At 41.4% G+C, this 21342-nt stretch overlaps 3 protein-coding genes across 7 annotated transcripts in view; 2 read left to right on the top strand and 1 right to left on the bottom strand.

Annotated features, from left to right (window-relative positions):
• Positions 1 to 1127: 1127 nt before the first annotated feature.
• ston1 (stonin 1) lies at positions 1128 to 8942 on the top strand. 4 transcript variants are annotated; one of them, XM_019870453.1, is made up of 5 exons: positions 1128 to 1295; positions 2789 to 2906; positions 4190 to 6099; positions 6843 to 7045; positions 7731 to 8942. In XM_019870453.1, the coding sequence occupies exons 3-5, from the start codon at positions 4251 to 4253 to the stop codon at positions 7794 to 7796; spliced, it is 2118 nt and encodes a 705-aa protein (XP_019726012.1). In that variant the 5' UTR covers positions 1128 to 1295; positions 2789 to 2906; positions 4190 to 4250; the 3' UTR covers positions 7797 to 8942. The 4 variants fall into 4 exon arrangements, with proteins under 4 accessions (XP_019726012.1, XP_019726013.1, XP_019726011.1 ...); XM_019870454.1 differs by lacking the exon at positions 2789 to 2906 and having other exon boundaries at positions 1128 to 1287; XM_019870452.1 differs by lacking the exon at positions 2789 to 2906.
• An 815-nt stretch (positions 8943 to 9757) lies between these two features.
• Positions 9758 to 14531, top strand: gtf2a1l (general transcription factor IIA, 1-like). 2 transcript variants are annotated; one of them, XM_019870458.1, is made up of 10 exons: positions 9758 to 10006; positions 10472 to 10573; positions 10647 to 10770; positions 10891 to 10940; positions 11243 to 11336; positions 11768 to 12045; positions 12163 to 12321; positions 13020 to 13256; positions 13827 to 13916; positions 14000 to 14531. In XM_019870458.1, exons 1-10 carry the CDS (start codon positions 9980 to 9982, stop codon positions 14105 to 14107), a joined length of 1269 nt encoding a protein of 422 aa, XP_019726017.1. In that variant the 5' UTR covers positions 9758 to 9979; the 3' UTR covers positions 14108 to 14531. The 2 variants fall into 2 exon arrangements, with proteins under 2 accessions (XP_019726017.1, XP_019726018.1); XM_019870459.1 differs by having other exon boundaries at positions 9981 to 10037.
• A 51-nt stretch (positions 14532 to 14582) lies between these two features.
• lhcgr (luteinizing hormone/choriogonadotropin receptor) overlaps positions 14583 to 21342 on the bottom strand; it is a 13250-nt gene continuing 6490 nt past the window's right edge. The window contains exons 8-11 of the mRNA XM_019870456.1: positions 21012 to 21086; positions 19696 to 19884; positions 19528 to 19575; positions 14583 to 17010 (exon numbers count right to left, since the gene is read on the bottom strand). Of these exons, the coding sequence (XP_019726015.1) occupies positions 15948 to 17010; positions 19528 to 19575; positions 19696 to 19884; positions 21012 to 21086 (1375 nt within the window). The 3' untranslated portion in view covers positions 14583 to 15947. The remainder of the gene's footprint in view (positions 17011 to 19527; positions 19576 to 19695; positions 19885 to 21011; positions 21087 to 21342) is intronic.

The following is a 21342-nucleotide window of genomic DNA, read 5'->3' as shown; positions in this document are numbered from 1 at the left end:
TGTAGTGCTTTTTATTGCTCTTGCTACATGCATAAAGATGCCAATGCTGCTTCAAAATGCACATGCCAGCTATTTGAAATGGGCAATTTAATGTATACGTGTGAGCATGCGGTTCACTTTACAGTTCTGTGTATGCTCTCCACTTCAACATAAAGTACAAGGAAAATGGAAAAATCTGGAATTAATTACCCCTTAGCCAATGTAGCATCTTTCACTTTTCTGTAAATTCACACAAAATGTTTTAATATGCATACATTTTAGCTGTGTATCAAGTACTGTCAAAAAAGAGGATCAGAGTTGAAGGGATTTGGCTCACAATTTCAGTTGTAGTTTATTTAGAATAAACGGCAAATAAATCCGACCATTTGTACTTTACTTTGTTCAAGAAAATGGTCCTATCAAAGTGTTTCCCCAAAACTGGAAGAGAGAGCAGCATGGTAACAAATGGTGAGCAGTTTTGTCTCACTTCTGCGCTTCTGACGTTGAATCTCAGCTCTGGCCTGACTGTGGAGTTTGCATGTTCTCCCTGTGCTTGTGGCCAATCCTTAATTAATCAGTAAGCATTTAAAGATATTTTCCAAACTCTTTTGTTGTTGTTATTGTAATATATGCATTCATCCATTTTCTATCCCCTGGTTTATCCTGTTCAGGGTGACAGGGAGCTGGAGGTTATCCCAGCTGACTTTGGGGCAACTACATTAATTTGGCACGCACCAATGACAGGCGAATGTACTACATAAATTACCATCAGTGATTTAAGATGTTTGAATGTATTCTAGGTATGGAAACAAGGGTCTAAAGTTCTCTTTCTATTTCCACCAATTCGCTTGAATCTTTTAGGTTACTATATACGGTATAGCACTTGTGTCAAATAAAGGCTGCCAATGTATGTGGCCTGCTAAAGCAAATACGCTCTATTTCATGTTTCTTGAGAAAATATTTTCTAAAATTCCAGTGTCTTCACTATTTGAAAATCTGGTGCAATTAATCAATTTGTTGCGTATATATAATAATATCATGAGGTATATACTATGAAGAGTTAAATCATTTTCAACTCAGTTCAATTTCCGTCGTAACGGTTCAAATATGAAGAGAAGTTGAGGTGTGTCCTTTCCCATATTCCTGAACGCAGCGCGGCTCTGTTCCTTCCTGCAGTGTCCTGTTGGAGGACCGTCAGTGTTAACACTCCCGGGATTCACTCTCTGCCATTTTGAAGAGAATCAACCGTCCTGCCGACATCAGCGTTCATCAAACATAAGTGATGACCTCAACGGGTGAACTACGTTTGTGAGTTTGTAAGTTTGTCTCGCCTTCAGACCCATTCGAGGCTGTTTTCATTGGAGTTTTGATAGTTGGTGCGACGTTGCAGTGCACGGAAAAGTCAGTTTTTTGTAAAAGTTGGGCTAATGTTTTTGCGATGATAGTTGTCAGTCGTAGCTACGTAGTGTTTTGAGTCGGTGTTGTCTGCTGTTGAAACGTGTGTGACTGAAAACATTGTATAGTTGACTAAGTCAAAACAAAGGCACTTATGCAGCGAACCCGGAGAGCGGCCTGCGTGTTCGGGACAGGGAGCCCGGGCGTCGGAGTCGTGGGTCTCAGCTGCTTGGATTTATCGGGAAGGGGAAGTCTGTACATTGTTCTGTATTTTCATGTCTGTCCTGACATTTACTGTTTCTCTATCCAATCTAAAGAGCACTACATTGCGGACCCCCAGCTCGTTTGTCTATCTTCACAACGTAAACACATTATGTGGTCACAACAATAGGTACACCTGCACAGTGAAATTACAGTGGTCATTCTTAATTCTTTAGTTTACCATGCCAAGTCAACTTTAATACACTAAATGAAACTTTGTTTAACATGGTGGTTGGCCAATTCGCTATATCGCTCATGTAGTTCTCTGATTAAGGCATTCATAAAGGCATGACTGTAGTGCAGGGACGATTCTAGAAGCAGAAGTTTAGGGGGTGGGTTCACGTTTTATCATTCAAAAAACGCGCACACACACACACACGCACACACACGCACACACACACACACACAATAGGAGTTTCAACATAAGGGGCATCCAGTCAGTTCATCATTTAAAAGTGTGCTTCACTCATTGGAATTCAGTGAAGACAGCGGTACTGGTTGACTCCTTGTAATGTTTCCTACCTAGAAAAAAATGTCAGCTAGTTTCTATCGAACAACATAAACAGTCGTCTATGATTAATTCTGCAAAAATGAGGTCTGGTAATTTTAATAACATGTTGATTTGGAGTGGTAGAAATTAAGAAATGTGTTATGTACTGTATCCATATTTAAGGCGGGTAATCCTACTCACTCACACTACTCCGTATGACTGGAAGACTCCATACCTGCCTCGGGCTCATTGGTGAAGAGGTGAGAGTGATGCGGTGGACCAAACCATTTTTGAGACTGTATTTTTGTTGTTAAAGTATTGGTTTTCTACTAAGTACTGCATGAGTTTAAGACATCTCTAGCTTGTTAAAAAAGGACATACATAAAATTTGGGGGTGCTTTGATTTATTTAGGGGTGCTTCAGCACCACCAAATTTGAGCCTGACGCACCTATGCGGTCGCATTGTAAAGGCAGAATTGGTTTTATACCGCTCTTCTAGACTTTTAACGTTTAAATGACTGCCATTCTCGAGATGTTATTTTTCCACTGTTTGTTTTATTAAGCGTGTGGGAAAGAGACGTGGACCACAGGAATGAAAGTGCCTTAATAACGGCTAACTAGTGATGCTTGTTGCATGTTGTGTCTTCTGTGTGTGCTGAGCAGCAGTTTCTCTTCTGCTCGCTGAGTGATGAGTCGACACTTTGCTTCTGGAAATGGGTCATCACGTTCTCAGCTCTGCACTTGATAACAGTGACTGTGGTCACATCACCATCCATCAAATGCAAGTCTAATTTGGTTGTTCTTTCCCAAGCTTTTTTTTGTTTGTTTTTATCGTTGAATTACTGTTCCACTTATTTGAATTCATCATATTTTCAAAGGCTTGGTTTAACCTGCCACATGATTGAGCATGTTGGAATTGCCCAGCCATCAGCACATGATGCTCTTAGTTTTTACAAACCACCTTTAATGACTGTGATGTCAAAAATGGGGTGGCCTCATTTAAAAAACAGAGTGGTGCCATTTACAACCTGCTTGACTCACTTGGGTATGTCTGGCGATCTGTCTGTTATGTGTTCTAGCTTGTTGATATGGCTGATATGACTCAGAAATAGTTTGCGTTTTATCTGTAGCGTTGTTTGTCATAGGTTCATCACATTGTGGGTGTGTTTTTCCAAGCCGGTCTTGCTTTTAGGCAGTATTTGTTGTATGTCCAGACAAATGTGAGCACATTGCCATTTCATGTGTGCATGGCTGTTTGTCCCAAAGGAATGTATGGAATTTTTTTTCTTTTGTTTTCCCAAAAAAATTAGCAGCTTCTCACTTCTATTCTGATTTGTGAGCAAAAATTCTGCCTAGAGAAACATTGAAATATACAGGAAGGGATGCACTCATGGAAAAACCTGTATTTTTCTGTTGATTGCCTGGTTTGTTGATAGCTAAATTCATTTGCATTCTGTCCGTCCATCCATCCATCCATGCATGTTCTTCCGCTTATCCAGGTTGAGTCACGGGGGCAGCTTTACACACTGGTCTTCTTCAAATGGAATTGAAGCTTTTGTGATTTCAAGGGGCAGAAGACACAGGGATGTAATCTGGAAGAAACAGGTGTTTATTGTCCATGTTGTTCATTCCTATGTCGTTTTCCCAAGTTTGATAACGGCAAAGTGCATATCTTTATGCACATCTACATTCAAGCGGAAAGACCACGATGGACTCATCTTAATGCAAAGCTATTACTTTGCCTTGCTTTATTTTAATAGCAAGGTTAGAGTGCACCAATGCAACCTGAGAGCGGACATGCATCACTTGTCACCTCACTACCAAAATATCACTGTACGCTACTGAGAGTACCCCAGACTTGACTTGGTTCATGTCACAAAATCCCTTTGATGTCATTTAATGCTTCCACGTGTGCAAATACGTTCACATTTGTATCCGGCTTATCATTTCAATATATGTACTTGAATTTGCGCTCGCTTGTAAATCTGTTCAAGATACGTCATGATATCCATTTAATCTCGTATGTGATTTTCTCATTCTTTCCTTTAATTTCTTTTCTTGCAGATAAGAATTTCTCTGCCCAGCAAAATAAAGCCAGAGCTTTTGCTTTGAAGGGCCATCCGCGATGTGTTCCACCAATCACTCAAACTGGGTTACATTTGAAGATGACAACGCAGTACTTTCCTCCCCACAGAAACCCGGACAGTCACCAGGGTGTATCAAAGCGGCACTACCACGCCCCAATGGTCTCAAATTAGTGCATCCTCCTATCAGAGACACTTCCTGGAGCTTCAACAGCTCACTGGAATCTCCTCAAAGCCAATCAAGTGTCAGTGGAGGTTCATGTGTTTCGAGTCACACGCCGCTTCTCACCCCCACAAGTGGCGTTTCAAGAGTAATGTCTCCATTTCGCTCGAACTCCAGGGAGGAAAGCAACTTCTTCCAGAGCTTCACCAGCACATCTCCCACTTCTCTTCCATCTCCTGCACCAGAAACCCTGAGACTATGCTCAAACGGACCAAACCCCTTCCTCACTTTCCAGGGGAACTCTGGACACTTGAACCCTTTCTGGGACAGCTCTGGACACAGCATTGATGCAGGCAGTTCCTCCTCAGACTCTGAACCCGACCACAGTCTACCACGTTTCTTTATACGGACCAAAGATGGCAGCGAGCCTCCACCTGACCACCTCCAGAACACTTTGTTCATTTGCAACAAAATTGAAGGCCTCCGAGCAGAATCAGACAACAGTGGAAAGACAGAAAGACACGAGAGGCGACTCAGTTCGAAAGGTGAAGTTATAAGCGAGGGACCCTCTCAGTTTGTCCCGCGGGGGTTGTTTCGTAGCCACAGAAGAGATGGTTGGCCTGTGATGCTCAGGATTCCCGAAAAAAAGAATCGCATGTCCTCAAGACAATGGGGACCGATCTACCTCCGCTTGTTGCCCGGAGGTGTGCTGCAGATGTACTATGAGAAAGGGCTTGAGAAGCCATTCAAAGAGTTCCAGCTACTGCCTCAGTGTCGGCTCTCGGACCTCAAGCTAGAAAATTATAGTGAACCCCGCAAAGTTCTCACAGTGAAAGTTGAACATTTCACTTATACTGAAAAGAAACGCTACCACCCCAAGCTGGAGGTGAATCATGAAGCAGAAGTCGAACAACTGCTCAAGTTTGGCTCCACTGTACACAAAGACATGGAGGACCTGGTGGTCTCCATGGAAGAAGAAATCTTTAAGCTGCCTATGCTCCACCAGCCCAGGCGTAATTACGAGGAGCAGGAGCTGTCGCTGCAGATCACCGACCACATCTGGGTACAACAAGATATGTTTGGAGGAGTCATGGAGCGGACTGCCTTCACTCAAATTCATTGTCTCGCTTTCCTGAATGGAGTCGGCGATTGCTTTCTTGCCCTAAACGACTTAGGCCTGTCTCGTTCAAATGCGAGCTATGGATCTGAAGATGACAATGAGCTCTGGATGGAGATCACAGACTGTTCCTTCCACAAGTGTGTAAATGAGACAGAGTTTCAGATGTCTAGACTGATAAAGTTCTGCCCCCCTGATGCTTGTAGGGTGGAGCTGATGCGGTACAAGACGATGTTTTTGGGTTGCACAGAAATGCCTTTCTCTATAAAATCTGTGGTCACAGTTCAAGGGGCTTATGTTGAGCTACAGGCCTTTCTTAATATGTCGGGAACATTCCTCTCCACCACGGGGGTATCGGACACGAATCCACTGTGTGAGAATGTAGAAGTGCGAGTGCCGGTGCCAGGTAACTGGATCAAAGTGACACAAACAGCGGCCTTGCTACGCCAAAGATCATTGAAGGCCCGTATGAACAGAAATGCCTGCTTGGGCTCCTTCAGCACTGCACACTCTCAGCCTGTTATGCAGGTGTCAGTTGGCAGCGTCAAGTACGAGAATGTCTATTCTGCTGTTGTGTGGAAGATTGACAGGCTCCCGGCAAAGAACACAGGTAACGCACGTACCACAGACAATTTTCACGGAGCCATGCATCCACCAAGTGAAATAATTAATTTCAACACACTACAGTCAAAATGTTGATTGGAAACACTAATCTGGTTTGTGCGTCCACAATGGCCCATAAATGCGATGGCAATAACTAGTACTTCTATTTCTCTGGAGGTCTGTTCTAATGGAGGTGGGTGGGTGGCTCTAGTTTTTCCAGGCGGCCTCAAACAACACACATAAAAAAAACACAATTGTCAAATTGCAAATAATAATCATTATTATTCACAGTAGACCGTGGTTCAGGACCTGTGGATTCACATATTAACAGATAAAAAAAAGTTAAAATATTTATATTGTATGTTTTAACAGTGCTTAATTAATTCATTAATTAATTAACAGCATATTTCAGTTAAATGCAGAGGTTCTCTTTTTGTAGGGTATATGGACCAGGCCATCCCACGAATAGCAAAAATCCCAGAGTAACTGACATAACTGACCACATGGTCTACTCCACTGTATACTGTATTAACTTTTCATTCCATTTTATTCACCTACATTTACTTTTTTCGGAAGTTTGGATGAAACATTTGATGTGTTGAAAAAATATATAGATATTTTTGTCTTATTTTGCATGAAAACAGAAAACTCCAAATTTCGAGTTACAGTGCATGATTTCATTGGAAAGCGACAATATATTTGCCGTTTTATAGAAGAAGTGGATCCCTGACCTTGTTTGTTTCCCTGCAGCAATCGACCACCCTCATTCATTCTCCTGCAAACTCGAGCTGGGATCTGATCAGGAAATCCCAAGCGACTGGTATCCTTTTATCACAATGGAATGTGAGATTATGGGCGCCGTCGTGTCACAGACTACAGTCAAGTCACTGGGCACGGTCAATGACATCCAGCCACTGAAACATGTGACCAGCTGGACACGCTATCATTGTCAGGTAAGATGCTTCAATAGCAACAGAGTGAACCATATGAACAAATGTTTGCACCTCTCAATTAATAAACCAAGGTCACACCCATTTGTTTTTGCTGAATCTTTATTTTGCTTTACAATGTTTTAACCTTTCCCCTGAATGAAGCTCCACAAAATTATTTTTCATTTTTTGTTGCTGTGGGTGTAATTGCTAGGCGTACCAATACTTAAGTCCATATAGCCTAGATCAGTGGTCCCCAACCTTTTTTTATGCCATGGACCAATTCGTACATTGCCTTTTGGATGGAAATAGATCGGTGGGAGAAAAAAACCTTTCAAAGACGTTTGGTTTTTTTATGCGGTAACCTATCACGTGACCGAGAAGCGCGCATTCAACTGTGTCAAGAGTGACATACTGTCTGTATACTGATATAACAGAGAATCCGGTAATTTTTCAAAATAAAATATCTTTCAGATTCTGAAATGAATAAAACGGAAGGAATGTAAGTTATTTATTCTTTCTGTGTGGCCCGGCACCAAATGACCCTGGTCCGCGGCCCGGTGGTTGGGGACCACTGATGTAGAGCACATTGAGTTAGCTTGTGTATGAAAGCACTCTTAAAAAAAGGCTGCCTTGCCTTGCCTTTAGAACATTAATTGCCCAGAGGGTCAAATTGTGTCACACATAATTGTGTTCTTTTTTTTTTCAGGTGGAAGTGGAGAAGAAATTGATTGAAACAGAGTCAAAGAAGGAATCCAGCTGTATGACACAGTGATTTTCACAGAAACTCAAAAAGAAAAAAAAAAAAAAAGAACTGAGATGGGTGACAAGGGACTTTCTGCGTACTATTTTGTCATAGTCGTCAAAATTTCGCATTGCTTGGTATTACCAGTATTGCCCATGAAGGTTCAGTCCTTTAAGACTGTATGCATAATTATCCTAACACGTGCACTTTACATGTAATGGTTAAAAGTAAAATAACAAATGTATGAGAACTATATGTAGGCTTGCGTTTGTGTCATCTGCACTGCCCTTCAGATTCATTTGCAGCCTAAATAAATGAGCAGGCTGAGATTATTATTAATGAGCATTGTTCGCTGTTTGAGATAAGTAGATTTCCATCGGGTTTGCAATTACGCCTCGTGTCGCACACTTGAATTCATTCTGGTTCGTGTTAATAATGGTATTTAAAGATATGGCCCCTCCTGGAAGCATCTCATTTATTCCACGTTGTTCAGCTGACAAGTAAGCAAATTAACTTGCACTAAAATATGGAAAATGCTTGACATCGCACCGAAGAATCAAAATGTATGTCAATTTAAACACCTTGTGGAAGAGTGACATAACCACAGTAACACAACCACCTACTTCTTTTTGTAATTTGGACTACTGTAGTTTGATTGAACTCAAATGCATTTTAGTGGCAGTGATAAATAAAATGTTGAACATTTTTTAGATTGGTCTTAAAATCTGTCAAATGATTACACAGTGAAAGTGTGTTGACACAAGCAATTGGCAAATAGTCAATTATGCACCATATGTCTTTGCGTTCAACTGCTGCTGCTGCTGCAAAAACCCAAGACTTCCACTCATGGGCTTAAATTGTGCATAGCTATTTAACTCACTGTCAAGAGGTTTTTTTTGGTTTTGTTTTTTTTCAATAATGTACAGATTTTTTTTTCTGCATTAAATCCATCTCATCCCTTGTGCTGCTTACCTTCTGTTGGCCTTTAAGTCTTTATCAAGTTTCAATTCTGGAGGAATGTGTTTTCATCGAATCAAATCATTTGCTTATTATTTGACGATTCAGCCTGGTCACAGTGAACTCAAAAGCCTTCAATGAAGACTGATAACCAATATGTGGTACCGAAATCCTATCCTACCAAAGTAAAATGAGAGATAAACCTTCACGACTAGTGGTTCTTTTGTGTCTTTATACCTGTCTATTCATTCATGTGCACACGTTTCATTATCTGCGATTGGCTGGCAACCGGTTCAGGGTGTCCCCCGCCTACTGCCCGAAGACAGCTGGGATAGGCTCCAGCACGCCCCCCGCGACTCTTGTGAGGATAAAGCGGATCGGAAAATGGATGGATATATGGATGGACGTTTTATTATTGTCATCAAAATGTTGCCTTCTGCTCTTTGGACCTGTGAAGCAAAACGGAGAGCTCCACATTCTATATAGCTTTTTCCCAACCTTAGTTTCACAAAGAACTTGGCTGTGTGCTCTGCAAGTGATACATCTTGTGCACACACTGCGTGATAATAATATCTTAAGGACACAGTGTTTCCTGGTTTGGTGTTTGTGACAAGCGGCACCATGGCGCCTTCAGTGACCTACTGGCAAAGCCTTGAATGGCTCCCTGAGATAAGAAAATCCCTCAGTGGGAGTCTCACAAAGTTCCAGTTGACACAAAACAAAAGGTGAAACACAAAATAAGCTTCAAAATGAACCATGTCTGCTGTAACAAGTTGTTGAATAAGTCATTATTTTGTGGGTTTTGACCTTTTCACCTCAGAGAAGCTGTCTTTGACACAAATGAAATAATGCATTAGAAAGTACAGTGCATTCATACTACTGAAATGTTGATTCCGTAAAATCTACCCCATCCATCTATTTTCGATATTGTTATATTGCTATTTTCTATATTGCTTGACCTTAAGATTTGAACCCTTACAATTAAGTGAGGCGTGCTAACTTAAACCCAGGGGGATCTGCGGGATCAGATGAATGGATGATTTTTATTAGGGGAAGCGGCAAATTTTATACAGCCCACTTTATTTCTGCGGTGGTATTTCAAGTGAAAGCAAAAAATAAAGGACGGGATCTTCATGCCAACTCAGTTCCAATCACCGCTCGTCTTTGCGGGCTGATTACGATCACCTGGGAGCGACTGCGCAGTTCATTAATTCTGATGGAAGTGCGCTGCGGCTACTATTTATTTGCTTTCAAGCATGCTGACCAACTCAGGGCCGGTGGTGGTAAGAGCTGCGTTCTCCAGCAAAACTTTCAGTATGACCAAAAGCAGTTGTGAAAATGGAGTTGTCATGTAAATTTAGTATCTAAAGCATGCTTTCCAGGCATTCATTTAATTTTATTTTCGGCAGTTTTCTGCGAAAATAAGAGAAAATTCAAAGTATTTTAGCCTGTGTAATGTATTATGGCCTTGAAGAATAAGTCATGGGCATACTTAATCTTAATTGCATGGGGGGGTCTTTTAATCCCTCTGCTGCAAACAAATCAACCTTGAAGCATAGCACGTAAACAACTAACGCAGCCAATGTGGGCTCATATTAATCTGAAGTTCAGGTTTATGATGAGTCCAAACTAGCTTTGTTACTTTTGAGACTCAGACCTATGAATTGATTTTAAAACGATGAATTACACATTCTCACTAGTGACAAGGCCTGTCTTATTTCGTCGATTTTTCTGGTAAATGATTGCAGGTCAAGCTCTATTTGTCAATAATTGACGATGTGATTGAGAATATGAGGGAGCTGTTCTTGGACGAGGGCCTTGAAGACTGCGTCCTGGATGATTTACGACATGTATGTCTTCAATGCAGTCAGATTTGACCTGTCTTTGACAAATCAGTGAATCTCTGCGTCTTCTACTGTGCAGCTTTGGGAGACAAAGATGATGGAGTCCAAAGCTATGGATGACTTCAGGAAGAACAACAGCGACTCTCCAAACTTTGTGCTGCAGCTTCCGCCCAACTACAGCCGCAATGATGCAGAACATGCAGGTAGCATAAAGATGTTGAGTCTTTGTTTCTTAGTTATCATTAAAATTTACCAGATGAAGTCAAAACTTGGATGCGGTGATGTGAATTTTGTTGTATTGGCTATTTTCTTATGATGTATAGCTCCTGTCGTGATCCCCGCAAGTCAGAATATTCACAGTTTCCCTGTCCAGGCAAGTATATAATTTCTAACAATAGAGAACTGAACATTATATGGGTACCGTAATTCCAGAATTGATGGACAGTGAATATTACGAGCTAGAGCAAATCTGTTATATTGTGCTGCCTGTGATTCCACTTGCCTAAATTGTGATTAGTACAACTATTCATTTCTATACTGTATTGCTCATAAGACTTTGAGTATATATTTATTGACTGCAAAAAGTTCTGGCCCAACAGCCAATGAATGTACCATACTATAATGATCTCCTTTACTGTAGATTTACAATAAACTGTACTAAATGTTCAATTGCAGAACAACTCTGAGACGCTTGCTACCTTTTCACTTCCTGCTGGCTTATCTTACCCTGTGCAGATACCTGCTGGAGTCACTCTCCAAACAGCAACTGGTATGTGGTTTCTCTATAATATCCTACGCTTCAAATGTACAGTTGAATATCCCCAAAGTTCACCCAAAATTTACACTAAAACAGAACTGTCATCAAACCGTGACAGCCAGACTTGTTAAATTCTTGCGAAACTTAAGGTCATAAGGTCTTTAATATAAAGGAGTGAGCAAACTATATAAATTACACATGGGACCACACACTTCCTAGCCAGATGTAAAACAAAAATGCAATTTTAACACTTATATGTTTAAAATTCTACCTAAAACATTAGTTAGCAAAGGTGTAATGATTGGATTGGACAGATTTATGCCAGTGTTATGGAAAAAAAAAGTAAAATCTAAACAAATGGGGCAGCCAGCAACCTGGAACAGATTGTGTTCATTTCTGATGAGCTGTTTGGTCTGACTTTTCTCTCTTTTTGTTACTCAAAGGTCAACTTTACAAGGTCAACGTTCCTGTTGTAGTCACTCAGGCTCCAGCAGTTCAACAAACATTTTCACAACCTCCGCAGACGGTCACTGAGAGAATAGAGCCTCCTGTTCCTCCACCGGCTTCATCACAACCTACTGAAAGACTTCCTCGCGAACCGTCGCCAGTGCCTGTGCCGACCCTAGTCGACTCGTTGCCGCCGCTTGATTCTTTTTCGCTCCCCAGTCAGGAGAGCAGCCTTCCCCAGCAAGACCCAATGCCTGAGTACCCACAATTTGAGGTATCGGTGTCTCCAGAGCCAGAATCTGTGCCGAGTAGTCAAGAGAGAGAGTTGAATCCAGAGCCTCTGGACTTCAGTGTCAAATGCTCTTCCGTCTGTCACCTGTTTGATTTCCAGATTGGCAGTGAGGAGGTTTTGACGGACACCCCTCAGTTTAAGAGCAGCGACATTGACGACATCCTCAAAGTGGTCATTGAAGAAGAGCGAGAAAAAGCTGCAAGAGCGAGAAACTTGGCTCACGCCAAATTTTATGACCAACCTCAATCTGTTCTTGGGGTAATTTCAATCGAGCAGATTAGATTAGGGTTACGGTCGAGAGTCAGAACACATTTTATTGAACAAGAAGCAGGCACACGCTTTTTGAGTAACAGATTCATATTTTCTAATTTCATGTATTGTGTTCTTTATTAGTTTGGAATTCATAGTTTGTTAGATATGACGGTGTTTCCCAACCTTTGTTGAGCAAAGACAAGTTTTACATTCGAAAACTCACATGTCGGCTCCAAACATGTGACAGAATGTACCGGTAAATATCCTTCAAGATGGACACAGAGGTTGACCCTTCTGCCACCCAGTGAAGGAGCAGTTAATTGTTCTGCCTGTCACAAAACATTGCCAGCCTCGATAGATGAACATCCATTATCCAAGCCGCTTATCCTCATGAGGGTCAAAGGTACATTGTTAGTAGTAGAAGATCATTTTTGGACACATGGAGTGAAATTGGATAAATTCTCTCATGGCACAGTGATTGGGAATTCTTGGTATATTGCAATGTCATACTGATCCACTATTTTAGTAAGTTTGGGGGCCCGATATTTTTTAGGATCTACAGATAAACAAGGTTAACATAATTGTAACAGTTGTTACTTAGCAATATCCTTTTTCCTCAACATTGCCAACTTTTTTTTTTTAATGTTCCATCTCCATTTTCCCTAAATCTTTTCTTTTTGACCATCATATCTGTTGTCTGCCAGCTGGACCTGGACTACAACTACAATGCGCTGTCAGACATTGTCCAGCTAGACGGTGCGGCAGACAATTCGGATTTGGAAGAGGAAGACGTGTCACTGGAGGAGAATGATTTCCTGGGTATGATCAATGCAGAGGCCCTCAAGGCTCTGCAGGAAGGAGGGGTGAGCAGTGATGGGAACAGCAGCTCCTCCAGTAGTGACAGTGAAGAGGCTGAGGAGCTTGATCAAGTGGAAGATGAGGTATGGATTTTATTTTCGAAGCATTATCCTCCTGCCAGCTGTAGTTTGCAGGGGATGCACTGTAGCTTCATAATTAGCCTGCTACCATACCTCATGAAACAAACGCTGTATATCGCTGAACAGTTTCTCCTTTTTTCCATTTTGTATCATGATAAACGGGTGCAGAAAAAAATATACAGTTGAGCTAGTAAACAGGATAATGCTGAAAGTACATATCCAACGTCCACAATATTTTGTCAAGAGGTGGTACATGTACTGAGGAGAAAAAAAATATATATATAAAATTTTCCTAATGAGGTTGCAGATGTATTTTCCAACTTTCAATCACTAAACCAATGCAAATTAAATCTTACAAACGTTCTGCTTTAATTCGAAGATCTCCATCAAAACAAGGCATGGTACAACATTATCTTGATACATGGTGTTTTTGACCAAATTTTTATTTGGGATTTTATGAGTGTGCAGGTGTACCTAATCCTGTGGTCAGTGAATGAATTAAAAAAAACAAAAAAAAAAAACAAGATGGTTCATGAAATTGTTGATTTGAAAGTCACACATTGTGTTCAACAGGATCCATTGAATTCCGGTGACGATGTGTTTGAGCAAGACATCCCGGATCTCTTTGACTCGGAGAACATCATTGTTTGCCAGTATGACAAAGTACGTACACGTCTTTCAGCAAATGAAAATTCTGAGCTTTGATTCTGAACATTGCAATATTTTGGTTCTCCATCGGTTTGTAGATTCACCGTAGTAAGAACCGCTGGAAGTTCCATTTGAAAGATGGAGTCATGTCTTATGGTGGCAGGGATTACGTGTTCTCGAAAGCTATTGGGGAAGCAGAATGGTAATGCACTGTTTCTTATCCAACCGCCTTCTGTTCTACTTGTCCTCATTCGGGTTGTGGCAGATCAGGGCAGCTTATCCCTGTTGATTTTGGGAGCGAGACACAGGGACTGCTAATTTATGATGGAGGGGGCGAAATTGATACCCAGGACATGATGCTAAAATAGATATTTTCTATTTTATAGCCATCAGAGCAATTAAAGAAGACTCGGCACATAAAATGACTTGTTTGGTTGTAAATGCAATTTGATTTCACAATGTGTGAATTTATGTTATGTATTTTGTGTGAAGAAAAAGTTATATTTAAGCAAAACATGCTTTGGTTTAAAGTATACACCTGTATTGGATTACCAATGTGTATTCCTTGTTTTGTTTTTCCCTCAAATGCATTTACCGTGTTGTGTCAATGAATAAACCTTAAAAATGGGACTTTTGGTTATCATCATTATGTCATGATGGCTTTCTCTTAAAAATGAGCTGGGATTGGATGGGTTCATCCTTCTAGTGTGTTGGTCCTGATCTTGTGCATCTTTTCTTTTGAAGATTTACTATGAGAAAAGTATTTCCAATATGTTCATACATATGGCACGTTGGCGGTACATCTTGCATACAATATGCCTCACTTTTTATCACAGTCTGTGGCAAGTGTTGGACAATGCAACAAACACTGCAGGCTGTTTAGTAAAGGTCGATGCAGTAAGTGTAGTACATTCCCTGCACATTTATTGATGCTGTTCACAGTTTGCAAAAAGAGCAGCTTAAGGCTGCCTGACTTTGACCGTCTCCACTGAGGAATGATTACCCGCTCCCTGCCCCCACCGTTTTTTTTTTTTCTAAATCAAAAACGTTTTCTTGATAAATGCATTACATTCTAAACAGTCTACAAACCCCTAAGGGCTGCATGAATGTGAATTGAATAAACTATTAATGGATATGAGAATATATTAAGCTTGGACAATTCCATTAAAAAATAAACATCTATCACATTACGATGCCGTTTAACGGTGAAAGCAAGCACAAAAATGTTACCAGAAAGAAATAGTGAAATACAGTATACTGTACATGTTACACAATATGTACTTTTTTGAAGTAGAACACTCCAAAAGCGTTTTGGGATTCAATTTGTGATGTCCCTCAAAATATTCAATTGAAATTGACAAACTATCATTCAATCTAGCAAGGATAGAAACGTAAAACCAGGAATAGATGTTTTTCGCGACATAAGTCCAGCCATGCAGTAGTCCTCCTATATCAGCACTACAAATAATTCAATATTTATTACATTTTTTTTTCCTATTTCATGACCAAGAACGTTGAGGATGAATTAGTTACTGTAGATTGTACATGTTAAGGCCACTAGGCACAAGAGGCAGTTTTACGTTGCTGCTCACAGAAATGTCCAATTCTAAGAAGTCAACCAGCTCTCATAGAAGGGATTGCATTTGGCTTTAGGGGTTCGACCACTCTATAGTTTACGTATATTATAATACATTGTACATATTACGGCATACAATCCTACAGTATATTACACATGCACAAATACTGTACACACTGAAACATCTGTCCACTCAAACCTCCATCACTACAGTGAGATCTTGGCTAACTTGGAGCGAGAGGCTGGGTACACCCAAAACTGGTAACCAGCCAATTGCAAGACATTTTCAGTCCGTTTGTAAAAAAAAATAAAAAATGTGCAAGCAATCGTGTGCAATGCAGGGCCTCTCTCCATCCTGAGCCAAGCTTTGAAGAAATGTACAGTTCAGGCCGATGATGGATTCTTCGAGTTCATGACGGATGATGTGTTTCCTTCGATCACAACCAACCTTTCACTCAAGTGATGAGAAGCTAAAGCGTGGTTTCCCGCTGGGCATTATTTGGATGCAGATAAGTTGGGAGTCGTGGGCCTTTTGCTTGAAATGCTATAAACATACTCCTACAACGTTGGAGCAGCAGGCGCACTTCTTTCCTAAAGCCCCGAGTAAAGATGGTGTACAGGAAAGGGTTGCAGAGAGAGTTGATGGGATAAAATATGATGAGGATGAACTTGGAGTGAGACATGGTGATGAGGGGCATGTGCAGGGTAGCGGAAATTGCAAAGAAGGAGATTGGCGCCATGCAAAGGAAGTCGGTGAAAATCAGCACTGCCATGCGCTTGGCAAGCTTTGCGTCGTCGTGGTGATTGGCGGGCGCCGGCTTGCGGACACTCTGGTAGATGCACACGTAGCAGAAACACACCCCCAGAAACGCGACAACGTTAAGCGAGAGCACAATCAACACGTACGCCTGAGAAACCCGCGTGTCGATATCCATTGGCAGACAGACGCTCACTTTGCTGTAGCTGCTGACTCCCACTAGGGGCAGCAGAGCAACTACTAAGGAGAAGACCCAACCTGCAACCATGATGGCCAGCACATGGTGCATGCCCAGCCTCTTGTTTAGATCCATGGCATTGATGATGGTGTACCAGCGTTCAAAGCTGATCACAGTGAGCGTATAAACCGACAGCTCACTTGAGAACATTGTCAGGAAGCCCGACATGTCGCATCCTGGGCCCGTCTGCCATTCCGTGGCGTGGTTGTAGTACTCGTGGCGAGAGTGGTAGTCCATGCGTGCGATGAGCATCAGGTAAAACCCCATGCACAGGTCTGCTAGGGCTAGGTTACATATGAGAAACCGGGAGATAGTTAACTTGCGACTGGTAAAAAGTAGGATGACCAGCACAGTGAGGTTAGCAACAATGGTAAAAAAAGCAATTATCCAGGTGACGTTGCCCAGGATGGGACCCAGGAGGTCCTCACAAGGGTTAAAAGGATCTGACTCTGGCGTGCACTGGATGCCGGCGTGGCTGGGACAAATATGTTCCAGTTGTGGGTGATTGTTGTAGAGGTCAGTGCCTCGACCAAAATTTCTGGAAAACCAAAAAAAAAAAAAAAGTTATTTTAAGGAGTTGAATGTCTTCCCAAATGGATGATGTCCATTGCTGTATATGATGCATTTTAATGTGTCATATTATGGACATCAGGGCGTAATCCTACTTGATACTTTCCCCCCCTAAACAAGCAAACAGTACATTGTTAAATAGTGTTTCAATTGGCTTGAAGGCTCTTTGTTGACACTCTTATTTGGGAGTACAAAAATACTGCAAAATCATCAGTCATCAAAAAAACTGAAAATCAAAAAGGTTGATAAAATGTGTTTGGTAGGCTATTTGCCTGTTGTATGAAACTCTCTTACGCCTTACCAATTCTATAATTTTGGTAAGCTTGTTTAATTGCCTTTTAAATTATGACAAATATGGTGGTTGTGCCTTTGTAAAATGTGCCAAATCTTCAGTGGTTTTGGCAAACAGTATGTCTGTGTAGATTCTCAACCATCCAGGTGAAGGTCATCTACAAACGTGTGAACGAAGCAACTGGACTTTTCTTGCTTATTGGAGATGTTTCTCCTTTTGTCCAAAAGGCGTCTTCAGTTCTAAGCTTTAGGTGTGGAGCCTCCCGATTTATGTGTGGGAGGCTGTGTCCTCTGGCTGTGGCTGTGTGTTGTTTCCCCGCGTGGCTCGTGAACGACTGTCCTTGCATACCAGTTGGTGACAAAGCAGTTTAACTGTTAGGGCCTCTCTTCTCATTAAACTATCACACGGGGAGGGATGCTAGGATGTTGTTATACGCAGACAATAGGTAATGCCTCAAAACCTCATCCGCAATTTTAGAGATGCATTTCTGGGTTTAATGTGGATGGCTTCTTTTACACTGCTTTCAAACCAGTGGTTCTCGTAATCCAGAATTTGGATGTTGTTGACCTCAAAGAAATGTCGCTTCCTCTCGAGATGTGAATGAATGGCTGACTCTGGACCTGAAAAAGCTGCTTGCTGACGTTGTGCCATGCACCTGTTCTAAGGCTGCTTGGTTTCTCCAACGTAACAATTAGTATGCGGAACAGGCATGCTGGCAACACCACCTTATCATGACGCACCCTCTGAGGCATAAATATGAATATTGCCCCTGCGATAGAGTAACTTACTTTTTTGGTGATGGCGGTGTGATGATGTGTGTGTGTGTGTGTGTGTGTGTGTGTGTGTGTGTGTGTGTGTGTGTGTGTGTGTGTGTGTGTGTGCGTGGGTAGCATATTGACATTAGATCCTGTAACCAGTGACAACAACTCTTCAATTATTCAAAGATACATATTTTGTGAACGTAGGAGGAAGTCTAAGGACGCTGAGAAAACTCACGCAAGTACGGGTTCAACATGCAATATTCCACATAGGCCACTAAGTACCCGGATTCAAACCTCCAACCTCAGAAATGTGAGGCAGGTGTGTTGACAACTGGTGCTACCCTCACATCTCAGAGTTATTAAATACTACCTCCGGAATTTAGTGTTAGAAAGAATGGCGTGACCTGCCAACAGTCTTGACCCAGACCAGACTGAACATGGTTTGCGCTAGCGTGACCATCACAGTCCGATTGGCTGAAAAACCATGCTGAGGAGTAGAACACCCTCCTGCAGCAGTGTGTGACCAACATGAGGAGGAGGTGTCAGCAGGAATGGATGTTCTCCAACACAATCAGTAAAGCAACTGGTTGTTTGTTAAAAGACCAAATTGTAGAAATGCCATATTCTTGTCTTGTTACTGAGAGGTGGGGTGTTACTTGTACCAACTGAAATTAGAATTTTGTGTCTTTTTCTTTCTTTTTTTTTTTAACCCCTTATTTTAAACCATTGTTGGTAACAATGCCTGATTGAAGTTTTTCCACGTTGCTGTTTTTTTTTCACCTTGCCTCAACATGTCAATTTCTCAACCGATTTGTCTTTTTTACATTGTGACATCATCCGTGGAGGTTGAAAAGTGTAACAATTTTTATAAAGTAATGACTAAAATGTAGATACTTTTTTGCATCAGTGGCGTGCCGTCATGGCCATCAAGTTTTCTTTACTGAAACCAACGCCATCTAAAGCACTGAGCTACATCCACAACATGAACTGACAACGTATGGTTTATGAAAATGTACTGTTTATGTATCCCGAGTGAATGGAAGCCCTCCACCCTTCATCAAAAAAAAAAAAAAAATGTTATTCCCTGGCACATCCACATTACAGAAGCAGGGCATCCAGTCTAACAAACAGCGGTCAGATATCAAAAGTAATTCTCAAATCATCCATCTAATTGGGTAACTTAAGTATCCACTGAAGGCCTGTGTCCCAAATGCAGTGCACTCCACTGGTTTTCATATCCAGGAGGTACAAAAACAAGTTATCAAAAAAAAAAAAAATACTGAAGCACCGATACCTGAAAAATCGACTAAAGTTCAGTAACAAAGTATTTGGATTGCATTACTTCCCACCACTGCTCTTAAAATCCATATCCATCCTAGTTTACTAATTTTTGTAGTATTTTTAGTAAATTTGTTGTATTTTAATAACTTACGTGTAGATTGATTCACAAAATGGTGATGGATTCTTGAGAGCTTCTTGTCTGCAAATATAAAATTGGGTGTTAAGTGTCGTTCTATTTGGCTTAATATCAAACTTTTGATGTTTGAATGAATATTTTCAGTATTAATTCATGTTGCATCTGTAAGAGCGTATCGTTTACCTGTGTTTGCTGTACCACAAGTGGAAAGCACAGCACTGACTCGCATATGTCAGCTCAGCCACCCCCAGCTCAGCCAGACTGTCTAATGGAGGAAGGCGCTTCAGAGCAAAAGCAGATTTGGCTTTCAGGCGCTTTACCTGCTCCAACCCTTTTCGGGGGAGGGAGGTCAAAGCTGTGGAGGACACATCCCTGAATCACACACAGACGCGTACACATAGAGAACAGGTTACCCTAACTATAGCCCTGATTACACAAGGGCAGGCAGAAACTCTTCTCAAATTGACATTGGACGCTGTCTGCAGTTGAGGATACACACTCCTGGTCATTTTTAGAAAAATATTTTATTCCTTAATTGTTGTACTTGTGTTTTTATGTGGGCAGCACGGTGGGCGACTGGTTAGTACGAAGGCCTCACAGTGCAGAGGTGCAGGGTTCAATTCCGGCTCCAGCCGGTGAGTCTGCATGTTCTCCCCTGCCTGTGTGGATTTTCTCCGGGGTACTCCCGTTTCCTCCCACTTTCCAAAAACATGCATGGCAGGTTAATGGAACACTCGAAATTGTCCCTGGGTGTGATTGTGAGCGCCCATGGTCGTTTGTCTACGTGTGCCCGGCGATTGGCTGGTAACCAGTTCCCCCGCCTACTGCCCATAGACAGCTGGGATGGGCTCCAGCACGCCCACGATCTTCGTGAGATGGATGGATGTTTTTATGTATAAATGTGATTATTGGTGGTAAACATTGAACAATGTTGCTTATAAGTGATCAGGAATTTATCCTGTAGTACTAATGTCTGTTGCTTCATATTAGCTGATAAATAGTAGCACTGGATGCTAACAGTTAAATGATAGCTGTTAAATACTGTAGTAGGTTTTAACTCATTCACTCCCAAAGACGTTTTTAAACGTCTTTTCGGACTTGGTCCAGAATTGGCTGAAGGAGTTGTTAAGTGCTTCCAACTCATCAAGCTATTAGTGGCAGCTGCAGAATTGTGGCTCGGCATATGGTGTGTGTTTGAATTTTTTTCATTTACAACTTACTGTGACTGGAGGTTATGCTGAGCAAACACATTTTGAAAGCTGTATGAATGAAATGTCATGCATGTCATTGGCTACGGAACCAAAACAATGGGTTGAGATGATACGTTCTCTGGGGCTTTATGATCCTTATCATACTTGAGCAGTCGTGTGTTCAATGCTAAATTCAAAAAGTGATTGGCCCACTGTTGGTGACCCCTCCGAAAACCCCTGACAGAATTCCAAAACATTTTATTGGATATTTTAAAAATATTTTTAAATGAATATGTTTTTAAAACTCACAGATAAAGCGGGCCCCAGGCTCCCTCAAAAGCGTCCTCTGGAATGTTGCACAGATGCCTGTTGTGTCTTAAATCGCTGCAAATGAAACAAATGAGCTACACTTAAAGTGGATATTTGAAAGTTAAAATGAATTGTACTGATCAGACAGCTCGTTTACTCTGGAACAATAAGTTCAGTTACTTGTTATAGATTGGAATGACACCATTTTGTTTCATGACATCATAAAACATCCAACGAAAAAGCAAAAGGCGCGAGTTGTTGAGTTACTTATTTTGCCCATTGAGCTGAATTCTGATTCTACTTTTGTGTGTACCGAAAGCATTCTGAGTTG

Source organism: Hippocampus comes, unplaced genomic scaffold (assembly GCF_001891065.2).
Source record: "Hippocampus comes isolate QL1 unplaced genomic scaffold, H_comes_QL1_v1.1 scaffold76, whole genome shotgun sequence".
NCBI classification, from domain to species: domain Eukaryota; kingdom Metazoa; phylum Chordata; class Actinopteri; order Syngnathiformes; family Syngnathidae; genus Hippocampus; species Hippocampus comes.
Note: the sequence above shows the minus strand (reverse complement) of the source record. Positions and strands in the feature narration are given on the sequence as shown.